The sequence below is a fragment of the Aegilops tauschii genome, chromosome 5 (genome assembly GCF_002575655.3).
Source record: "Aegilops tauschii subsp. strangulata cultivar AL8/78 chromosome 5, Aet v6.0, whole genome shotgun sequence".
In the NCBI taxonomy this organism is placed as follows: Eukaryota; Viridiplantae; Streptophyta; class Magnoliopsida; order Poales; family Poaceae; genus Aegilops; species Aegilops tauschii.
Window position 1 is genome coordinate 382,678,143 of NC_053039.3, and position 19,493 is coordinate 382,697,635.

The 19,493-nt window shown below is 51.8% G+C and overlaps 1 protein-coding gene and 1 long non-coding RNA gene across 2 annotated transcripts; one reads left to right on the forward strand and one right to left on the reverse strand.

The window, feature by feature from the left end:
• Positions 1 to 1,283: 1,283 nt before the first annotated feature.
• On the forward strand, positions 1,284 to 18,397 carry LOC109786089 (uncharacterized). Its single transcript, XM_045228656.1, has 5 exons — positions 1,284 to 1,374; positions 1,461 to 1,561; positions 1,631 to 1,844; positions 2,325 to 2,548; positions 17,744 to 18,397. The coding sequence occupies exons 1-5, from the start codon at positions 1,284 to 1,286 to the stop codon at positions 18,395 to 18,397; spliced, it is 1,284 nt and encodes a 427-aa protein (XP_045084591.1).
• On the reverse strand, positions 4,573 to 6,706 carry LOC141022402 (uncharacterized). Its single transcript, XR_012183700.1, has 3 exons — positions 5,790 to 6,706; positions 5,495 to 5,698; positions 4,573 to 5,402 (listed from the first exon to the last, which is right to left on the reverse strand). It is a non-coding gene; the product is annotated as an uncharacterized lncRNA (long non-coding RNA).
• Positions 18,398 to 19,493: the final 1,096 nt, after the last annotated feature.

Sequence of the window (19,493 nt, forward strand, 5' to 3'; positions counted from 1 at the left end):
GCCACTATGCTGTCAATGGACATGAGTACAACATGGGCTACTATTTGGTTGACGATATCTATCCTTAGTGGGCTACCTTTGTCAGCACCATCTCTAACCCAATTGGCCAGAAAAAGGCTCATTTTGCCCAAAGACAAGAAACAACTAGAAGTGCAGTTACAAAGAAGCGGTTGCCGATAGTGCAACAGACAAAAGCAGGGATTCATCCTTTAATGAAACTAATTAATTAATTCTAAGACCTCCCCCTAATCTATGCTTGTCTTTGTGAATATAAATCATCTTGATAAAGACTCCTCTTTTGTATGTGTTTGCCTTTGAGAATGCTCATCATCTTCATCTTGAGAAATATTCCTCCAAAAATCTCCGTGGGAAAAAATGAGGAGAATAGTACGTGATATGTTGTTAAAACTCTTTTAAACCCAGCAGGGAAAATAAGGAAAAAAATGATACATCATATAATGATTATTGTCTCTTGATAACTCATAAGGAAAAACTTTGAAGAAGAATAAAACTCGTTGAAGAGTTTAAAGGACAATAAATATGCTTTGTATACTTTCAATTAAAAGCACCGATCGGGAAAACCTTTAAAGTATGACACATGATGTTAAAAAGATACTGCCTCACTAAAAACTGTTATGAGGAACTTTGAGAGAAACTCATAAGGAAAATGAGTGGAATCTGATATGTCAGTGAAAACTCCTTTAAATCCCGTAAAAAAATGAAAACTCCTTTAAAACTCAGTGAAGAAAATGATATGACATATGTGAACATTTGTATCTATGTTGTCTCATTATTAAATTTAAATTTATATGGTGACAACTTGTTGTATATTGACTGATTAGGCATGTGAATAAACGAAAAAAGGAAAAAAAGGAAATTCGAACATGAAAAAAAAAGAAAAAAGAAAATGAAAAAAAATAAAAGAAAAAGGAAAACCGAAACAAAGAAAAATGAGTCTGTACCTTTTTTTGAAACTAAAATCAGTCTGTACCTTCCTAAAACCAGAAAAGGGGAACAAGTTGGGCCGGGCCAAGTGATGAAACGGGCTGTAGTACCAACGCCGCCTAATGGGCATGAACACATTTCCGACTCGATCCTCAAAAAAAACACACATTTCCGACTCCTGTCCCGGCTTATTGATTCGATTCCCCAATCGAATCGCCGCCCCCCTCAAACCCTAGCTTAGCTTAGTTTCAAAAAAAAAACCTAGCTTAACTTCTGCCGCCGGCGACGTCGATCGCCGTTGATCATCTCACGCCTTCTTCTTCTTCCTGGGTGGCAAGATGTTGGGCGAGACCCAGCTGCCCGTGACGGCGCTGATCGGTCGGAAGCGGCGCTGGGACAAGGACGACGCCGCCGCCAGCTACGAAGAAGGTTCCCGTCTCCTTCCTCCACCCCCTTTCTCTTTTCTACCTAGTTACCTTCTTCGGTTCACCATGGATTTCTTGATTGTTGTACAGCCAGCGATGGTACCCCGAAGGAGCAAGCCCCTATGGCTATGGAGATCGCGGCCAGCCCAACAACCCGCGACGAGGAGAAGCGGGAGGACGAGGATATGGCTGTTCCGGCCTGCAAGATGGGTGAGCAACCCCTTACGGAAATTGGAAGTTCGACCGTCTCGACTGTGTAGGAGAAGGAAGTGACCGAGGAGCTTGAGATTCCAATGTGGGAGTGGGACAGCGATGATGATGATGGTGAGTTTATGCTCAAGGCAAAGGCAGAGCTCGAGGAGCTTCACATTGCCTGTGTCAAAAGCATCACCGAATTGGATCCTAAGTCGAAACTCTTGGTCCCTACCCGCTTCTGCAGCTTCAATATAGCCGGCTTCGACCTCGATAAAGAGTGTGAGTATGCTTGCAATTGTTTTATCAGCAGTCTGGGTATTGATTGATTGATTGACTGAACATGCAGAGACTGATGAGTGTGGATTTCGCTTCTGTCTCTTCCCTTGGTTAGCTCTGCCACGTGGCATTCCGTGAATCGTTAGCGCTTTTGACGGCGCTGCCCGTTGCCGTCAGGCGAAAAACACGGCCGACGGCTAAACTATGCCGACGGCTGACGCCCGGCCGTCGGCATAGGCCCCTATGCCGACGGCTATACTACGCCGACGGTCTGACAAGACTACGCTGACGTGATCTACGCCGACGGGGATATGCCGACGGCAGCCGTAGGCATAGATCTATGCCGACGGCAAAGGACCTATGCCGACGGCCCTGGGCTGTAGGCATAGTGCCCGAGTCCGGTAGTGTGTATCTATGTGAACAATAAACTAGGCATCTTTTCTTGGCTGGTTCTGACTTGTGTCTCTTGCCCTTGATTTACAGCTAAGTTTGGCCTTGGGCCGCCGCTTGATAGCAATATAACTCCTGAGTTGGAGAGGTACATGGTGACGTCAGCCGTCAACGTCATTTCCGTCAAAGTAATCGAATCTGACCGGGGTTATCCAATAAGCGTATATGGTACTGTTCTTGCAAGGGATAGGATTGACTACAGATGTATCTATCTGTTCAGACGTGGAAGGGAAGACCCCCAGATGATCAGCTCCAAGGTGTGCACTAGTCCATCCCTTTGCTTCGTTAGCTTTTACTTACTCATATATACTAATCAAATCCTAATATTTTTATCCTCTTGATAATAAATCTATTGTGTATACAAGGTGTGTATGCTGAATTTCACCATAATATTATATTATATAATCGCTGGTGCCCTAGTGAGTAGTTTCACAGGTCTGGTATCTGAGCCGAACTTTTTGGACTCAATACAAACTGAAATGCAAGCAGCTCCATACTTCAATATGGTCTGCTAAAATTTGCTAGGTTTATGCCATGTACTCTTCGGCATTTCTTCTATATGTACTTGTTTCCCTATAAGAACAGGTCCTGCTCTGCAATGTTAACTGAAAAATGTCTCTTGTCATTCTGGAAGCTTAGCGTCATACCAGATACACGAATTTCAGTAAAAATAGTTTGTGAGTTACTGAGTTAACATTTTGACTGAAAACATTGATAGCTGTTGCAGCTTACTGTCGGTTCACGTTGTAGCAATCTGAGCTTACTGTCTGTTCACGATGTAGCTATCTGAGCTTACTGTTATGTTACGATGTAGCTATCGTAGCATACTGTTCACTCATGATATAGCTATCTTAGCTTACTGTTCTGTTGTGACCTCCAAGCTATTATTTTTCAATGTAGTTCCCTAGCAACTTGATTGTTATTTTCATACACCACTATTTCATCAGATTTCTCCATTTAGTTCTGGTCACTTGTTCAAAACTTGTTGCCTTTTAACTTCATGTGAGGTTTAGTTGCTTATTTTGTACACTGTGGTCTGATTACTTGTTTAACATGCCCGGTTGTAAAAAGTGGCTCTTCTAATGCTGACATGTTTGTTCCGCGAATAAAATAAGTGTACCTTCTGTTTAACATGCAAGCCACAACACTACCGGAATCGCACCATACGCCGACGGCGAGGGCCGTCGGCATAGCCCTGATATGCCGTCGGGACATGCCTATGCCGACGGCCCCCGTCGGCAACATATCCGTCGGCGCAGCCCGGGAGGCCGTCGGCATAGGATCTATCTCGACGGTGTCCGTACATCTATGCCGACGGCCCTGGCCGTCGGCAACGTTCCCGTCTAACGGCGGCCGCCGTCAAGTGACGACCACCCGCTGCTCGCCACGTGGCTCATTTATGCCGACGGCCTAGCCGTCGGCTTAGTTTAAATCTATGCCGACGGCGAGGCCGTCGGCATAGGCTTACCCATGGAGCGCCCAGTTGCTGACACGTGGCATCTATGCCGATGGCCTGGCCGTCGGCTTAGTTTAAATCTATGCCGACGGCTAAGCCGTCGGCATAGATGCCACGCGTCAGCAACTGGGCACTCAGGCCAGCCCTATGCCGACGCCCTAGCCGTCGGCATAGTTTGTATTTGATTTTTTTTCTTTTTTCTGTTTGTTTTCAAATCAATTCAATTCAGATATACAACACATATCAGCAGATATATATGATGGAAATAGACATATAGAACATATTTAAGTATCATCCGTCACCATCACAACAATATATGCATAAGCATCATCATAATCAGCATAAAGATAAGCATAAGCATATAAAGAAGCACGCAAGTCATCTAAAGGACCATCAAAGACCACAAGTTTATCAACCACACCACACACAAGTCATCTAAAGATACATAAGCATAAGCACACAAGTAACCAAAAGGCTTAAGCGCCAGGACGTCGAGGACCGCGGAGGTTGTCACCGCCAAGACCGCTGAAGCCCAGGTCGTCACTGATAGCGGCAGCGGTACCGCCAAGACCGCCTCCGCCTCCATGGATCGGAGTGGTCGGGCTCCGTGACTCGGGAGTGCTGCGAAGACCACCGTTGATCCACCGGTTACCTGGATGTTGAAAAGACATATTAACGGGATATATGACTGTGTTGAAAGGCATGATATGCTTTGAGTGAATAGATTGGGGATGAACTAACCGGCGAGGGGCCAGCGTTCTGTGCCACAAACTTCTCAAAGGTCAGCAACGTTGGTTGTGCTAGAGGACCCTCTGCTGATGGCCATTGAGGACACCTGCCGGCCGCCATTTCCTGAAAAGCGTGCTGCATCTGGCGATCCCTCTGCTGATGGTATGCATGAAGGCGGTCGTGCCACGCCATGGTCTCCTGGCGTGTGTACTCCATGTAGGCCTACAGTATGACATGATGAAACTCATAAAACTACTAAATGCGGAAAATAAAGTGAGCAATGAAGATAAAAGGGAAAATACTTACAGTTGCTCCTGAAAGAAGGACAGTGACGGTGCACTGCTCATGGGCGTGCTCGTGCGCTGGCTCAGGGTCGGGTCGATCCGACGAAGCTGTGTGTAGGAGATAGTAGGAGTGATCACAGCATCGAGAACCGCCTCCCGACCGTGCTCCTTCGGCCCCATGCCCACCACCACCCTTTCGTCCAGATCCGCCGCAATGGGGTCAGGTGTGTCAGGATGTAACGCCAGATACCCATCGGAGTAGGCCTTCTTCCTATGCGCGGTCTTCTTGCCGTAGTACTTGGGCTCGCCAGGCTTCGGGTCCTTCCGCGTATGGGCGATCTCCCACGCCTGCATGTGTGAGAGCGGCCGCTTCAGTTTCTCCTCCTGCACCACCAAACAGAGGTTAGTCATACATAAGAAAGTAATGGTAAATAGAAGAAGAAGAATGTTTAATGGGGTTAGTCATACATTAACTGCCTTGTGGAGATAGTGGTTTCGGTTTCCCTGAGCATGTACTCCCTCCTTCCCTCGGTTAGCCTTGTTTTTGACTCTCATAGCCGCCCAGGCTCCAGCCTCATCACACCAAAGATCCACCAATGCCGCCCAGGACTCGTCTTTTCCATAACACCAATTTGGTAACACCTACATAATGAAAGCATAATGGCATGTCAACACGAAACGATGAAATGTACCACAAGGTAATGAAAGCATAATGAAAAATCTTTTATACTTACCTTCAAGAACTCGTCCCTCTCCAAGGTAATGCCCATCCTCCGCGCGTCTTCCTTGGTCATCTTCACACCAAGATAGTCGTGATGGTATGTCGAGATGGCCACATAGCGCACCTCGTACTGCATCTGGCGGGCCTTCTTCTTGCATTGGCGCAGCACGATCTGGTCCGCTCTGGCCCTGTGCTCCGGGAGAACTCGATAGAATTTCTACAATCATGCACGAAACAAGAATGAAAGAAGCCATGAGTTAAATCATTCATGAAACTGGAATGGACTTGTGCTTCTAAAGAGAACTCACCCAGAAAGTGGTGATCACGGCCTTGGCATGGGTCCCATGGTCCGCGTGGAGGGCCGCTTCCCAGTGCTCCCAGCTCGTGGCCAAGACCCGATGGTTCGGGTGCCTGACTGGATCCGGACAGTACAACCCCGGCCAGTGTAACTTCAGCAAGACGGTGATGAGGCCGTTGGGAATACGGACCCCTTTAGAATATATCCAGTTGCTGCAAAAGAATGAACTATTAGCATGTGACAAGCAAAATAAATAACAACCGGAATGAGCATGTGACAAGCAAAATAATGAAATTATTATAAAGTGGCACTTACTCTTTCCCCGTAGTCTACTGAATTTTGACCGGGGGTGTACACTCCGGTATTTATAGTTTTGGGATCAGGCCGGATGTTAGGGTGCTCCTCTGTATGGAAGCGATACCCATTCACATCATACTTTTACATGTCATGACGGCAGGGTCAAAACCCATGGAAACCCATCTCAATTCATCATCCATAGATATGTTCGGATCTTTTCCCTACAAGTATAATTGAAATTGTTGCGTGCATTAGTTAACTAATAAATGTTGAACTAGGTATTTAATAGGGGAGTGTGGAAAATTACTTTCTCCATGAACCAAGCAACAAAATTTTTACGTCCAGGGTTTCCATGACGGAGAAGAGTAAGTGCCTCCGCCTCAGTAGGAGGATTCATTCCCGTCCATTCCTCTTGAACGAAATCACTAAAAAAAGAAAAGCGGTGTTAGACCGGGACTAAGTGAACATAAAACATGATGATGTGGAAGACATAAAGGAATGGTGTAGTGGTATTACCTCATCCACACTTCCTCAACTTCCCTGATGTTGTGCAAGATATAGAACATGAGGTCCTCCCACTCTTGTCGTGGCATGTTATAAGGTTTCGAGGCCCCAGCCCTCCCACCTTGCGCGTTGAATAGATGGAGCCTGGGTTTATACTTCGGCTCTTCTATGTTGTATCGAGGCACCTTGTTATGCAGATGGGGAACGTGGTCTGGATAGTATGATGTCCTGAGGTCTGACACCTCCTCTAGGATAACTGCCTCAGCTATGGAAGCATCAATCTTAGCTTTGTTTCCACATTTCTGTCGGAGATGCTTGTTCTGTCTCTCAGGGCCGTACTGCCAGCGATTCTGCACAGGCCCCCCCCAACAATACCTCGTTCGCGAGGTGCAGAATGAGATGTGTCATCGGTGTAAAGAAGCCTGGCGGAAAGATCTTCTCTAGCTTGACTATCAACTCCGGTGCCTTCTTATGCAATTTTTCAATCACGTCTTTACTTACTTCTTTAGCACAGAGCGTGCGGAAGAAATGGCTTAGCTCGGCAAGCACTCGCCAGACATGCTCGGGGACATAACCTCAAACCATCACCGACATTATCCGCTCAATCCATACATGGTAGTCATGACTCTTCAGGCCGGTCACTTTGCCCGTTGAAAGATTGACTCCCTTACTTATATTCGATGCATAACCATCGGTGAACTTCAAAATGTGTTTCAGCCAGATAAGTACTTCCTTTTTTTCTGGCTGTTTAAGGACAAAGTCAGCATCTGGCTTGAACCAGTTTTTTCGACCGCCTGTGGGAGGCTTCATGTTCAGACGTGGTCTATCACAAATTCTCTGTTGATCGGCTCTAGCTTTAACGTTATCCTTCGTCTTATCAGGAATATTGAGGATCGTGTGGAAAAGGGACTCTGCCACATTCTTTTCGGTGTGCATCACATTGATATTGTAAGGAAGTTTGAGGTCCTTGAAATAGGGAAGCTGCGAGAAGGGGGTAATGTGAGTCCAGTTGTGCGTCTCACCATATCCCTCGAAGCCTTTGGCTTTGGCTTTGCCTTTGCCTTCGACTTTAAGCTGCAGAGCTTTTAGCTGAGCAAGAACATCTGCCCCCGAAAATGTTGGAATCTCGGTTACTTCATGAACAACCCGGCCTTTCGTGAAGTTCTTCTTGTCTTCCCTGTCTGGATGGTCTGGAGGGAGGAACTGTCGATGCAGGTCAAAGGCTACATACTTGCCACCCTTACTCAGCCAAATCATTCGCAGAGCCTGCATGCACACTGGGCATGGCATCTTCCCACTTGTACACCATCCGCAGAATAAGCATAGCCGGGAAATTCATGCATGCAATAGTGCAACCAAACTTTCATCAAGAAATTTCTCTGCAGATCCCGGTCGTATGTCAACGTCGGAAAGTACCAAGAATGGTGGAAAGCATCCACCAGCGGCTGCATAAACACACCCAATTGCTTCCCCGGATAATCAGGCCCCGGAATGATGAGCGACAAGAACATGGTCTTGCGTTGCATTAGGGCACCGGGAGGAAGATTGAGCGGAATTACAAACAGGGGCCAGCAGCTGTATGGATTGGACGACATACCATATGGATTCAACCCATCACCTGATATGGCTATTCTGACATTCCCAGCCTCGGCTGCTTCCTCGGGGTATTCTTCATCGAACGACTTCCATGCTTCCCCTTCCGATGGATGTACGATTTTTTTTGGATTGTACCTTATACCTTCCTTGTGCCACTTCATCATTTTGGCAGACTCCTTCGTGATGAAAAGGCGCTGCAGTATTTTTATAAAATCAAGATACCGAAGAACCTTAACGGGGATGGTTAGCTGCTTTTTCTCACCATCCTCACCGACCACCTCAATGTACCGAGACGAATCGCACTGCCTACAGTACTTGTCATCCGCATACTCGTGCCTAAACAAAAGGCAATTCTTCGGGCAAACATCTATTTTCTCATAATCCATAGAGAGTGCCTTCATGATTTTCGTTGTATCGTACATGCTTTTCGGCAGTTCATGACCCTCAGGGAGGCTGTTAGCCCATACTCCCAAGAATGCTTCGAAGCATTTCTGGCTACAGCCGTACTCAGCCTTGACTGCAATCAGTTGCGAGATGGCATCCAGCTGAGATATTTTCGCACCCGCATAAAGAGGTTTCTTCGACGAGGCCAAGACCTCCAAGAAGGCCTTTGCGGTTGCCTCCGGCTCCTCCGGTTCATTCTCTGAAGGTGTCGCATTCGCCGTTTCTGCAACAATGACATCATCTAGCATGTCCCTGACCCCGTCGTCCTCATATCCATCGATGCGTTGTCGCATCACCTCCTCTCTACCACGGTCCTGCTCGGCTATGTTTATCGGCGGCCTGTCAAAGTTTGGCATATATCCGTGCGTGCGAAGGTGCTCAGTCATGTCCATCTGATTTCTACGGTGACGTCTGGCACATCTCGCACAGGGGCATGGTGGGATAATTCTCATTGGACGACGGAATATCTCCTTCAAATACACATCGGTTTTCGCGATCCACTATGATGTTACTCGATTCCGACGGATAAAACCACTGTACATCCACTGATTATCTGCCATCCTCTGCTTTTTTGCAAGCTACACAACATAATTAAGGATTCACTTAAATTAATCACATCAAATTTTCAGTTTCTACCGCGTTGAATCCACCTACATCTCTAATAGGTAAAGATGGGTCCTAATCCCACCCGAGGATGTGTAGATTGGTTATGTTCTCCATGTTCTACCCTGTTCCGAGACAGGATTTCGGAAGCACCTCCCCGTTGTTCTCCAGATACACGTCTCGGCAAATGGCCGTGAGAATGTGCTCCGGAGAACAATGGGGAGGCGCCGCCGAAATCCTGTCTCGGAACAGGGTAGAACATGGAGAACATAACCAATCTACACATCCTCGGGCTGTCCGTGGAAAACGCTGGACAATCCGAAAGAGCTGCGGTGATAAATATGCAATTGAATGCATATTTATCGATGCAACCCTTTCGGATGGGAGACCTAGGTTACGCCAGGTGACTTGAGAATGAAATCTAGTGATATGAAAAAAGGGAGGAGATGGACTTATAGCTCACCCTCGGCTGTAGAGGAAGTAGTCGAACAGCAGAGGGGTGCTCAGGGGGACCAACGCGTCGAACAACGGTCACTCCGATGAAATGCGACACCACAAAGCCTGCAAATTCCATCGCGACAAAAAATTAGAACAACACAACTAATAGAACATCACAATATCATCATCATCGTCTAACAATCGTCGAATCATAAAAAAACATCATCATCATCCAAAAATTATCGAAGCATAGAAAAACATCAGCATCTATCATCAACATCATCATCTACCATCTGTCATCTATCATCATCATCATCTCAAAATCATCGAAGCATAAAAAATCATCATTATCACTTCTCATCTAACAATCATCATCATCATCATCATCATCATCTCAAAACAATCCGTATGAACAAGTTATCTATCTAACTACCATCTATGTGTCTAACTATCACATTTAGCCCTCTTATCCTCTGCAAAATCATGAAAAAAACAAAAAAAAATGTTCTTGGGAGGGAATGGGACCGGACCTAACGGAGAGGAGGTCGAGGCGGCAGCTGCTCCGGGGAGGGAGTGCGGCGACTCCGGGCAGGAGGCCCTCGCCTCACCACCGAGCGGCGGCGGTGTTGGGTGGGGATGAGGTCGACTCGGGGCGGGGTGGCGGCGTTGGGCGGGGACGAGGTCGGGGCGGGGCGGCGGCCAGGTGCCGGCGGTGGCGCCGTCCGTGAGGGGGGCCACACCCTGGAGACGCGTGCCGCCTCTTCGGACATGCCACGACACCACCCTGCATGTATATATGAGGGTCCGGTGCGACGCTCCGGTGGCATTGCTATCCCCCCAGGGCCCCCGTCCCGCCTAACCATGTAGCGTTAGACCACGAGATCTAGCCCTTTGACTTTACACGGACGGGCTTTGACCAGTGGAACTCTCCACCCGGTTGTGTTAGGTCAGCCCATAGGAACACTTTGGAGCAACATCCGGGCCAGACCCACAGCAAGATCCCCTTCGTGTAGACCCTACGCGTCCGTTTATCCCCTCCAGGTGCCGGCGGCGCCGCCGTCCGTGAGGGGGGCACACCCCAGAGACGCGTGTCGCCTCTTCGGACATGGCACCATACCACCCTGCATGTATATATGAGGGCCCGGTGCGACGCTCCGGTGGCATTGCTATCCCCCCAGGGCCCCCGTCCCGCCTAACGATGTAGCGTTAGACCACGGGATCTAGCCCTTTGACTTTACACGGACGGGCTTTGACCAGTGGAACTCTCCACCCGGTTGTGTTAGGTCAGCCCATAGGAACACTTTGGAGCAACATCCGGGCCAGACCCACAGCAAGATCCCCTCCGTGTAGACCCGACGCGTCCGTTTCCCCCCTCCAGGTGTCGGCGGCGCTGCTATTCGTGAGGGAGGGCACACCGCGGAGATGCGCGCCGCCTCTTTGGACATGGCACCACACCACCCCGCATGTATGAGGGCCCGGTGCAACGCTCCGGTGGTATTGCTATCCCCCCAGGGCCCCCGTCCCGCCTCTTTAGACATGGCACCACACCGCCCCGCATGTATGAGGGCCCGGTTAGACGGGACGGTGTACCTGGGGGGGGTAGCAATGCTGCTAGGTGTTGCTTTGGGCCCTCCTACGGTTGTGGAAGCGTGTGGCTGGCGCAGGCACCCGCCACGCAGCTCCGGGGTGTGCCCCCCTCACCGGCGTCGCTGTGGGGCACGGCGGCAGCAACATCCGTGAGGGGGGCAATCGATATACCATCGGGGTATGTTTTTTTGTTAGATAAGGCACATTTATGTTGTGAAAAAAACAGGAAAAAGTAAATAATATAAATATAAAAAATAGAGGTATGCCGACGGTCGGCATACCTGCGCACACGACCACGGATCGATGACGTGGCAAAGGGCGGGGATCGATGACGTGGCAAAGGGCGGGGATCGATGACGTGGCAACATCCATGGGCCAGGCCTATGCCGACGGCCAGGCCGTCGGCATAGATTTGCCACCCCACGGACCGGCGAGCGACGCGGATCGATGATGTGGCGGGCGACGCGGATCGATGACGTGGGGGCTATGCCGACGGCCGCCGTTAGCCCGTCGGCGTAGACTAACGCCGTCAAAAGGCCGTTTCCGCCCGGGTAGCCGGGCCCACGTTCTATGCCGACGGGCTTACCTATGCCGATGGCCGTCGTAGGCATATTTCTCGCGACGCCGACGGGTGAGCTTTGCCGACGGGGGCCGTCGGCATAGATGGATATACGCCGACGACTTTTCTATGCCGACGGCTTGGGCTGGGCCGTCGGGATAGGCTAATCTATGCCGACGGTGGCCGTCGGCATAGGTTCGGCCGTCGGCATCGCCAGTTATTCTGGTAGTGCAAATGCATGGCTATTGGTAGCAATTTATATCATAGGTGATGGATGCTCCCCAGGCTAGTTATACAAGATAATTTTGAAAATTGGTTTGAGTTTATGTGACTAGTCAGTTTGGTTTGGTTAGCATGTCCAGCTACACAGCTTGCTCTACTTACTACGCAGAGACATATTTTGACATTTCCTAAATTACTGTGCGCACCCCCTCTGGCGGCGGATGCGGCGGTCATCTCGGCGGCGCTTGGCCTGCTTTCGGTCCCCATCTTGGAGGCGGAACTCCCCCATCTCTTCGAGGGGGAGTGGGACTGGCAAGTGACGGCGATCGGCGAGAACCTTTTCTCCGTCGTCTTCCCCAACAAGGCCTTGCTGCGGATGGCGACCTGCAGCGGCAAGCTGTTTCTGTCCCTCAACAACATCTTGGCGGAAATAAAGGAATCCCTCCCGGAGGTGCCCAAGGCCGAGATCATGCCAGATGTCTGGGTCAAGCTGTGGGGTGTGCCGCCCAAGAACCGCCGCGAGGATCATCTCTTGGCAGGGACTATGATGATTGGGCGCCCCATGGAGGTGGACAAGGCGTCGCTGGTTGGGCTCGGTCCGGTGCGGATGCGGTTCGCTTGTCGCTCCCCGGCTAAGCTCCGTGGGTACGTCCAATTGTGGTTCAACAGTGAGGGCTTCACAATTCGGATGGAGGCCGAGGCGGACGGTCTGCAGGGTGCTGCGCCCCCTCCCCCTCCACCAACTAGCGTGGACAAGGGCCCAGATGGCAAGGATCAGGAGCGGGACACGAGCATGGGTGATGACTCGATCGATACCGCGACTTGGGACAAGCTGGGGATCAAGGACAAGGAGCCCGAGAATGGACCTTCCGCCGGGGAGGCGGCAAAGGACCAGGAGGAGCGTCAAGGTGTTGTGGGCAGCAATGAAACGGGCTTCGATCAATACGGCTCCAACCTGTCGCTCGGCCTCGACATCGACAAGGGCGTCTCTGCTTCCTGTGTCTCGGAGGGGCGCTCGTTGCTCGTCTCCCCTGCGGCTGCGGGGATGGGTGGGGCACGCGTGGTGGTGCGATCTCCTCCGCCAGCGCTTGGTCAAGGTGGCGGTGGGATTCGGTCCCACAAGAAGACGGCGGGACGCAAGGCAACCCCGGTGGCGCCGGTGAGTCCTCCATCCGTTCGTGCGGGCACGCCTGCCTCGCTTCGGCCGGTGGTGATGGCGCTGGCCTCCCCTGGGGGCTCGGCTGGCGGGTCTTCGATGGCCGTCCCGCCTCCTTCCTCTGACGCGATGCGCGCGGAGGTGTCCAAGACGGCGCCCATCTCCAAGGCCAAGCGCTCCAAGGCGGTGGTGGTGGCCCCGGTGTCGCAGGAGAGGGCCAGCTCGCGCCCAAAAGGCGCCAAGGGCAATCTTCCTGCGATGCAACGCGCTCAACTCCTGGTGGCTCAAAAGAACATGGAAATCGAAGGTAATCCCCTGCCTCGTTTTACAATCTTCGACGATTATTCTGATGCGCGTCTAGGGGGTATCTTAGAAGATAGTGGTGTTGATATGTCCGATGTGGGTGAGTCTCGTGAACTTTTGTCGCTCATTCACTCGAAGGAAATCGCACAGGCCGCGCTCGCTCAGGCAGCGGCGGCACGCGCTGTGCCGGCAGCAGACGAAGTAGGGGCTTCTCTGTTGGCCATTGCGCGGCCCGACCAGGAGGACACAGCAGCAGGGGCTGCGCAGTCCCCCTCAACCTGTCGTCCTGTTAAGACACGGCGTGTGGCCAAAGTGGTTACCGCTCGCGGTATCCGCCTCCGCAATCGTGTTATCTAATGCGTTTTATTTTCTGGAACATTCGCGGCTTCGGCCACGCTGGGAGGCGGACCCAGTTGAAAGAATTCATGCATGAGGAGGGGATCGACGTAGTTGGCTTGCAGGAAACCATCAAGACAGATTTTTCCCATTGGGACCTGCTAGCCGTCGATCCGCTCGAGCGCTTTGCGTGGCACTGGGTGCCTGCGGTGGGTCACTCGGGGGGCCTGCTACTTGGCATCAACCAAGTTTGCTGCGAGGTGGTGGCGTGGGATGCCGGTAGATTCTTCCTATCGGCACACGTTCGTCAGCGCGCGACTCTAAACGAGTGGGAGGTCATTGTGGTGTATGGCCCGGCCGACCACTCACACTCGCAAGAGTTTTTGGGTGAACTACAGGCAAAGGTTGCGGCCCTGAGCGTGCGTAACCTACCAGTGCTGGTGGGTGGCGATTTTAACTTAATCCGCTCGGGAGCGGATAAGAACAATGGTATCATTAACTGGACAAGGGTGTCCCTGTTTAATAACGCGATAGCTTCTATGGCCCTTAGGGAAGTGGCCCGCGTGGGCGCACGCTACACTTGGACCAACAAACAGTTAACACCGGTGCGGTCTGTGCTGGATCGGGTTTTCATGTCCGCCGAGTGGGAAATGCTTTTCCCCATGTGCTCACTCCATGCGGAAACAAGGATTGGTTCGGATCACATTCCCTTAATCCTGTCCTCAGGGGAGGACAAGTTAAAGCGTAGCCCTCGTTTCTATTTTGAAACGGCGTGGTTTGAGGTCCCGGATTTTGAGCAAATTTTCCTCTCCAAATGGGAGACATGCGTAGCTCGGATCAGACAACCGCGCGGGCCAATGGAATTTTGGATTGCCGCAGGGGCGGGAATGCGTGCGGCCCTCAAAGGCTGGGAGGCCAACCAAGCCGAGAGGATAAGCAGCTTCGAGTGCGTCTGACCGCGGACCTCGCCCGTATGGACGCGGTTGCAGATACGCAGAGCTTCTCGGAACTTGAATGGGCCCAGCGCTATGCGGTTGAAGCACAAGTTGAGTCCCTCCTAAGGGCCGAGGAGGAGTACTGGCGTAGACGCGGGGGCATTAAGTGGACGCTCAAGGGTGACGCGAACACTAAGTACTTCCACGCGTACGCTAACGGTAGACGCCGTAAGTGCGCCATCCTGTGTCTGCAATCCGAGCCTTTGCGCCAACAGGACATCGTTCGTCACATTTACGACTTCTATATCCAGCTGATGGGCTCCAGGGAGGAGTCGCGTGCCCGGCTGAGGGCGGACGTTTGGGACCCTGCGCTGCGGGTCACGGACATGGAGAATGAGGGCCTGGGGCTGGCCTTCCTCCCCCAGGAGATTGATGCTGCGGCTCTTGGGATGAAATCGGACACTGCTCCGGGTCCGGATGGGTGGCCGGTGGCGATGTTCAAACGCTTTTGGCAAGTGCTTAAAGGGCCAATTTCGATGTCTGCAATGGGTTCATGCGCGGTACTGTAGATATCTCTCGCCTAAACTTTGGGGTTCTATCTTTGATCCCCAAAGTACAGGGAGCGGACCGTATTAGTTTATTTCGTCCGATCGCGCTCATTAATGTCCCTTTTAAAATTTGCGCTAAGGCTTGTTCCACTCGTTTGTCTCCGATAGCTCAACGAATTATTAGTAGGAACCAATCGGCCTTCATTCGTGGTCGAAACATTCTGGAGGGGCCGTTGGCCCTTCAGGAGATCATTCACTCGCTTAAACGCTCTCGACAACCTGCCGTTCTTTTGAAATTAGACTTGGAGAAGGCGTACGATAGAGTGAACAGGGAGTTTCTCCGACAAGTCCTTCTGGACAGAGGATTTTCGTCGGTCTGGGTTCACCGCATGATGCAATTGGTCTCGGGGGGCCAAACGGTGATTGCGGTGAATGGAGAAGTAGGGAACTTCTTCCGCAACAAGCGTGGGCTGCGTCAAAGGGACCCGGCTTCGCCGTTGCTTTTTAACTTTGTGGCAGACGCCCTGGGCGCCATGCTAGACAAAGCTCGGACTGCGGGCCATATCAGGGGAGTGGTTGGTAATCTGAGCCCGGGAGGCGTGTCACACCTTCAGTACGCTGATGACACCCGTCTCCTCTTCGAGCCGGACCTTCAAAGCATCACAACAATAAAGGCCATTCTGCTTTGTTTCGAGCTCATGTTCGGGCTAAAAATAAATTTTCACAAATGTGAAGTGGTGTCCATAGGGATGGATGCGGCCAAAAGCGTGCGGGTAGCCAATTTGCTTAACTGCAAATTGGGAAAACTGCCTTTCACCTACCTCGGCCTCCTGATCGCTGAGAAAAAATGCTCGATTGCCGATTGGGAACCTCTCAGCACTAAGGTGGCGGGCAGGGTTTGCCCATGGAGAGGTCGGTTTATGTCTTCTGGGGCTAGACTCATCCTAACTAATTCCAGCCTATCGTCCCTGCCCATGTTTGCCATGGGCCTGTTCCTGCTGGCTGACGGGGTCCACACCAAAATGGACACCCCGCGGGCCCGTTTCTTTTGGGAAGGAGCGGGACCAAAGCGTAAATATCACATGGTTAAATGGCAGGCCGTGTGTAGACCTAAAGCCCAGGGGGGCCTCGGGATCATCAACTCTAAGTTGATGAATATTGCACTTATGTGCAAGTGGATTTGGAAGCTGTCTCAGGGAGAGACTGGCCTCTGGATGGATCTCCTGCGTGCCAAATACTTTCCGGAGGGGAATTTCTTCGAGGCAGCGGCACATGGATCGCCGTTCTGGAACTCCATCCAATCCCTAAAACCGTTCTTCGCCAGGGGTGCGAGGTTTTCGGTAAATAACGGACGCTCCACGCGTTTCTGGCTCGACACTTGGATAGGCCAACAACCTCTTTGGTCGGAATTCCGCCAACTATACTCCATCGTTGTCCAGCCCAACCAATTGGTTGCTTCGGCTCTTTGCTCCTCCCCGCCCCTTATCCACTTTAGACGGGAGCTCTCGGGGCCAGAGCGGGAGGATTGGGACCGCCTTCGGGCTATGATTGCCGACGTTCGCTTGTCGAACAGCGCGGAGACGGTGTCCTGGAGACTTTCGGGCTCAGGCAAATTTACTGTCAAGTCCCTTTACAGTGAGTTATCCCGGGGCCATGTCCCTATGGCTGCTGCGGGGCTTTGGAAGGCTCGAATTCCTCTCAAGATCAAGATGTTCCTCTGGCAACTTTGTCAAGACCGCCTTCCTACTTCCATCAATATTGCCAAACGCAATGGCCCGGCCGCTGGGCCTTGTGCGTTGTGTGGCGTTCCGGAAGACGCTGACCATGTGTTCTTCCGTTGCTCCTTGGCGCGCTTTGCCTGGAGCGCGGTCCGGGAGGCCGCGGGGGTGGATTGGGATCCACACTCCCGCCCAGAGCTAGTGTCGTCTTTGTCCTCAGTCCAGGGTTCTTCGCGTCGTGTTATGTGGACAAATGCGGCGGCCATGTTGTGGGCTTTGTGGCACATTCGTAACAAGTTTACTATTGAGGGTGTGTTCCCCTCTCACCCTGCTGACGTAATCTACAAATGCATCTTGTTCTTGCAGCAATGGGCCCCGCTGGGAAGGCAACAGGACTCTGATCTACATCTTCTCGCTCTAGCTCGCCTGCGTTCTGTCTACTCCACGTCGCGAGCCCCGGCGCCTCCTTCCGCTGTCTCATAGGGATGGGTGCCCCTTTTGGAAGTATTTCCTCCGAGCCTGCGTGCTCTTAAGTTGGTTGGACATGCCATGTAATGCTCCTTTCGTTTTGTTTCGGGTATGTCTAAGACTCCGAGAGACTAGGTCTCCTTTTGTTCGTTTGGTTGTTTGGTTGTGCACGCTGCCTGAGTTGAGGGCTTTATTAATTTAAAGCCGGACGTCCCTGACGTCTACGTTCTAAAAAAAAATTACTGTGCAGGATGATATGCTAACATTGACAGGTCCACAACGGGCATTAGTTCCGCCGGATAATATTTACTTTGAGTTCAATATGAGGGTGAAGGGTGATGCCAGCGACGAAGATTTTAGCAAAGGTGTAATACAGCTCCATGTCGTCCCCTATGACCCTGAACCAATCACAAGGGTGCTTAGTAGTTGGCTGAGCAGACTGGAGTTGGTGCTCGCACCTGTTGATGGTCCAGTGGCAGCTAGCCTTGAAGTCAAGATTTTGAAAGGAGCACCACCTTTGATTGACAAAATATGTGCTGGGACTAGTGAAGACCCTGAGACTCAGATGATTGTGTATGATAGTAGAGAGATGAAGAGCGGTTCCTCTGTTGTGTTAAGTCGTAACTTGGTAGCTGTCCCTGACCCGGATGATGAAGAAGATGAAATTATTGCCCATGTTCGCTTCCTTGATGATGGCGATGATGTCGATGACGAGGATGCAGGCACCTTGGTCAGCGTAGCATACCCTGCTGAAGAGCAAGTCTGCAGTCACGGCGCCTGGGAGCTGCAAGTGAACGTTGCCTGGACTGCCATCCTGTGCAAGCCGAGGGCAAAATATATCATGAGAAGAGGGAGGAGTACGCCCAGGGCTTTTACTTGCCCTCAGTATGAGCCTCTCTTCTGATTATTGGTCTCTAGTAGCTTGTTCAGAATTTCTGTCCCCGTCCCTATTACATGTAAGAAGAATGCACGACATCAGTCCTGAGTCTGGGTTCCATATAGGAGGCATCCACAGCTGTGTCCCTCGACTAGGGCACAACTCTGAGATTGTCGAGGCCGCCGGCGAGCCAGCCCCGAGCCATTGCCAGGCAAGCTCACATGACGCTTTGTCCGTGGTCACCAGCGCCCATCCACGCACTGATGAAACGCTAACACGACCACTACCACCGAGCACCATGAAACGCTAACACGACCACTACCACTGAGCACCATACCCATGAGTAGAGCACGAGCACATCTCGGGCCAAGCCTGACCTCTCCTACCTGAAGCACAAGCTTCGGTCCGCCCCGGGCCCTGACCTAGCCCGCCCGAGCACAAACCCTAGCTTTGAACCTGTCGTCGGCATACATCCAAGAGAAAGAGGTCGCCACCGGCACCCCTTGCCGCTTGAAGAACCACAACAGCCACGTCGCTGCAACACATCAAGGCACGCCTCGCTTCCCTGCCCCAACCAAGACCCAGCAGCACGGCATGGCAGAGCCACCCTGCCTGCGAAGACCGAGCCGAGGCAGCCAGCCAAGGCCACCTAGGCATGCGCCACCTGTCGGCCACGACGGTCGCTGTGGCCAGGTGCACACCACCTGGCGTGTTGTCCTCGGCCCGCACCGTGAGCAGCCACCGCCGCTCAGGTCTGGCTCGCCGCCGCAGTCGCCACCGCATGCCCCACCACCAATAGCGCCGCCTAAAGCCTGGCAGAAGCACCGGCGCCCACCATGGCGACAAAGGGGCCGCGCCGCGCCAACCCCGACCACCATGGGAACGAGAAGGCCCCGCCACTGCCGGCTCCGTTGGGCTTTGCCCGGGCGAGCCTCGGGGCGGCGGCGGGAGATGTGGGATAAGGTGGGAAGAGGGCTGGCTGCGGCGGATTTGCCCCCTCCCCCTCCCTCCCGCGTGGAGGGAGAAAGGGGACCTTCAATGTTGTTTTCTCATAAAAAAAACTTGCGAAGAAAAACAGCAGGTGCACCCGTACCAAAAGCAGCACATATTGTTTTAGCTCTAA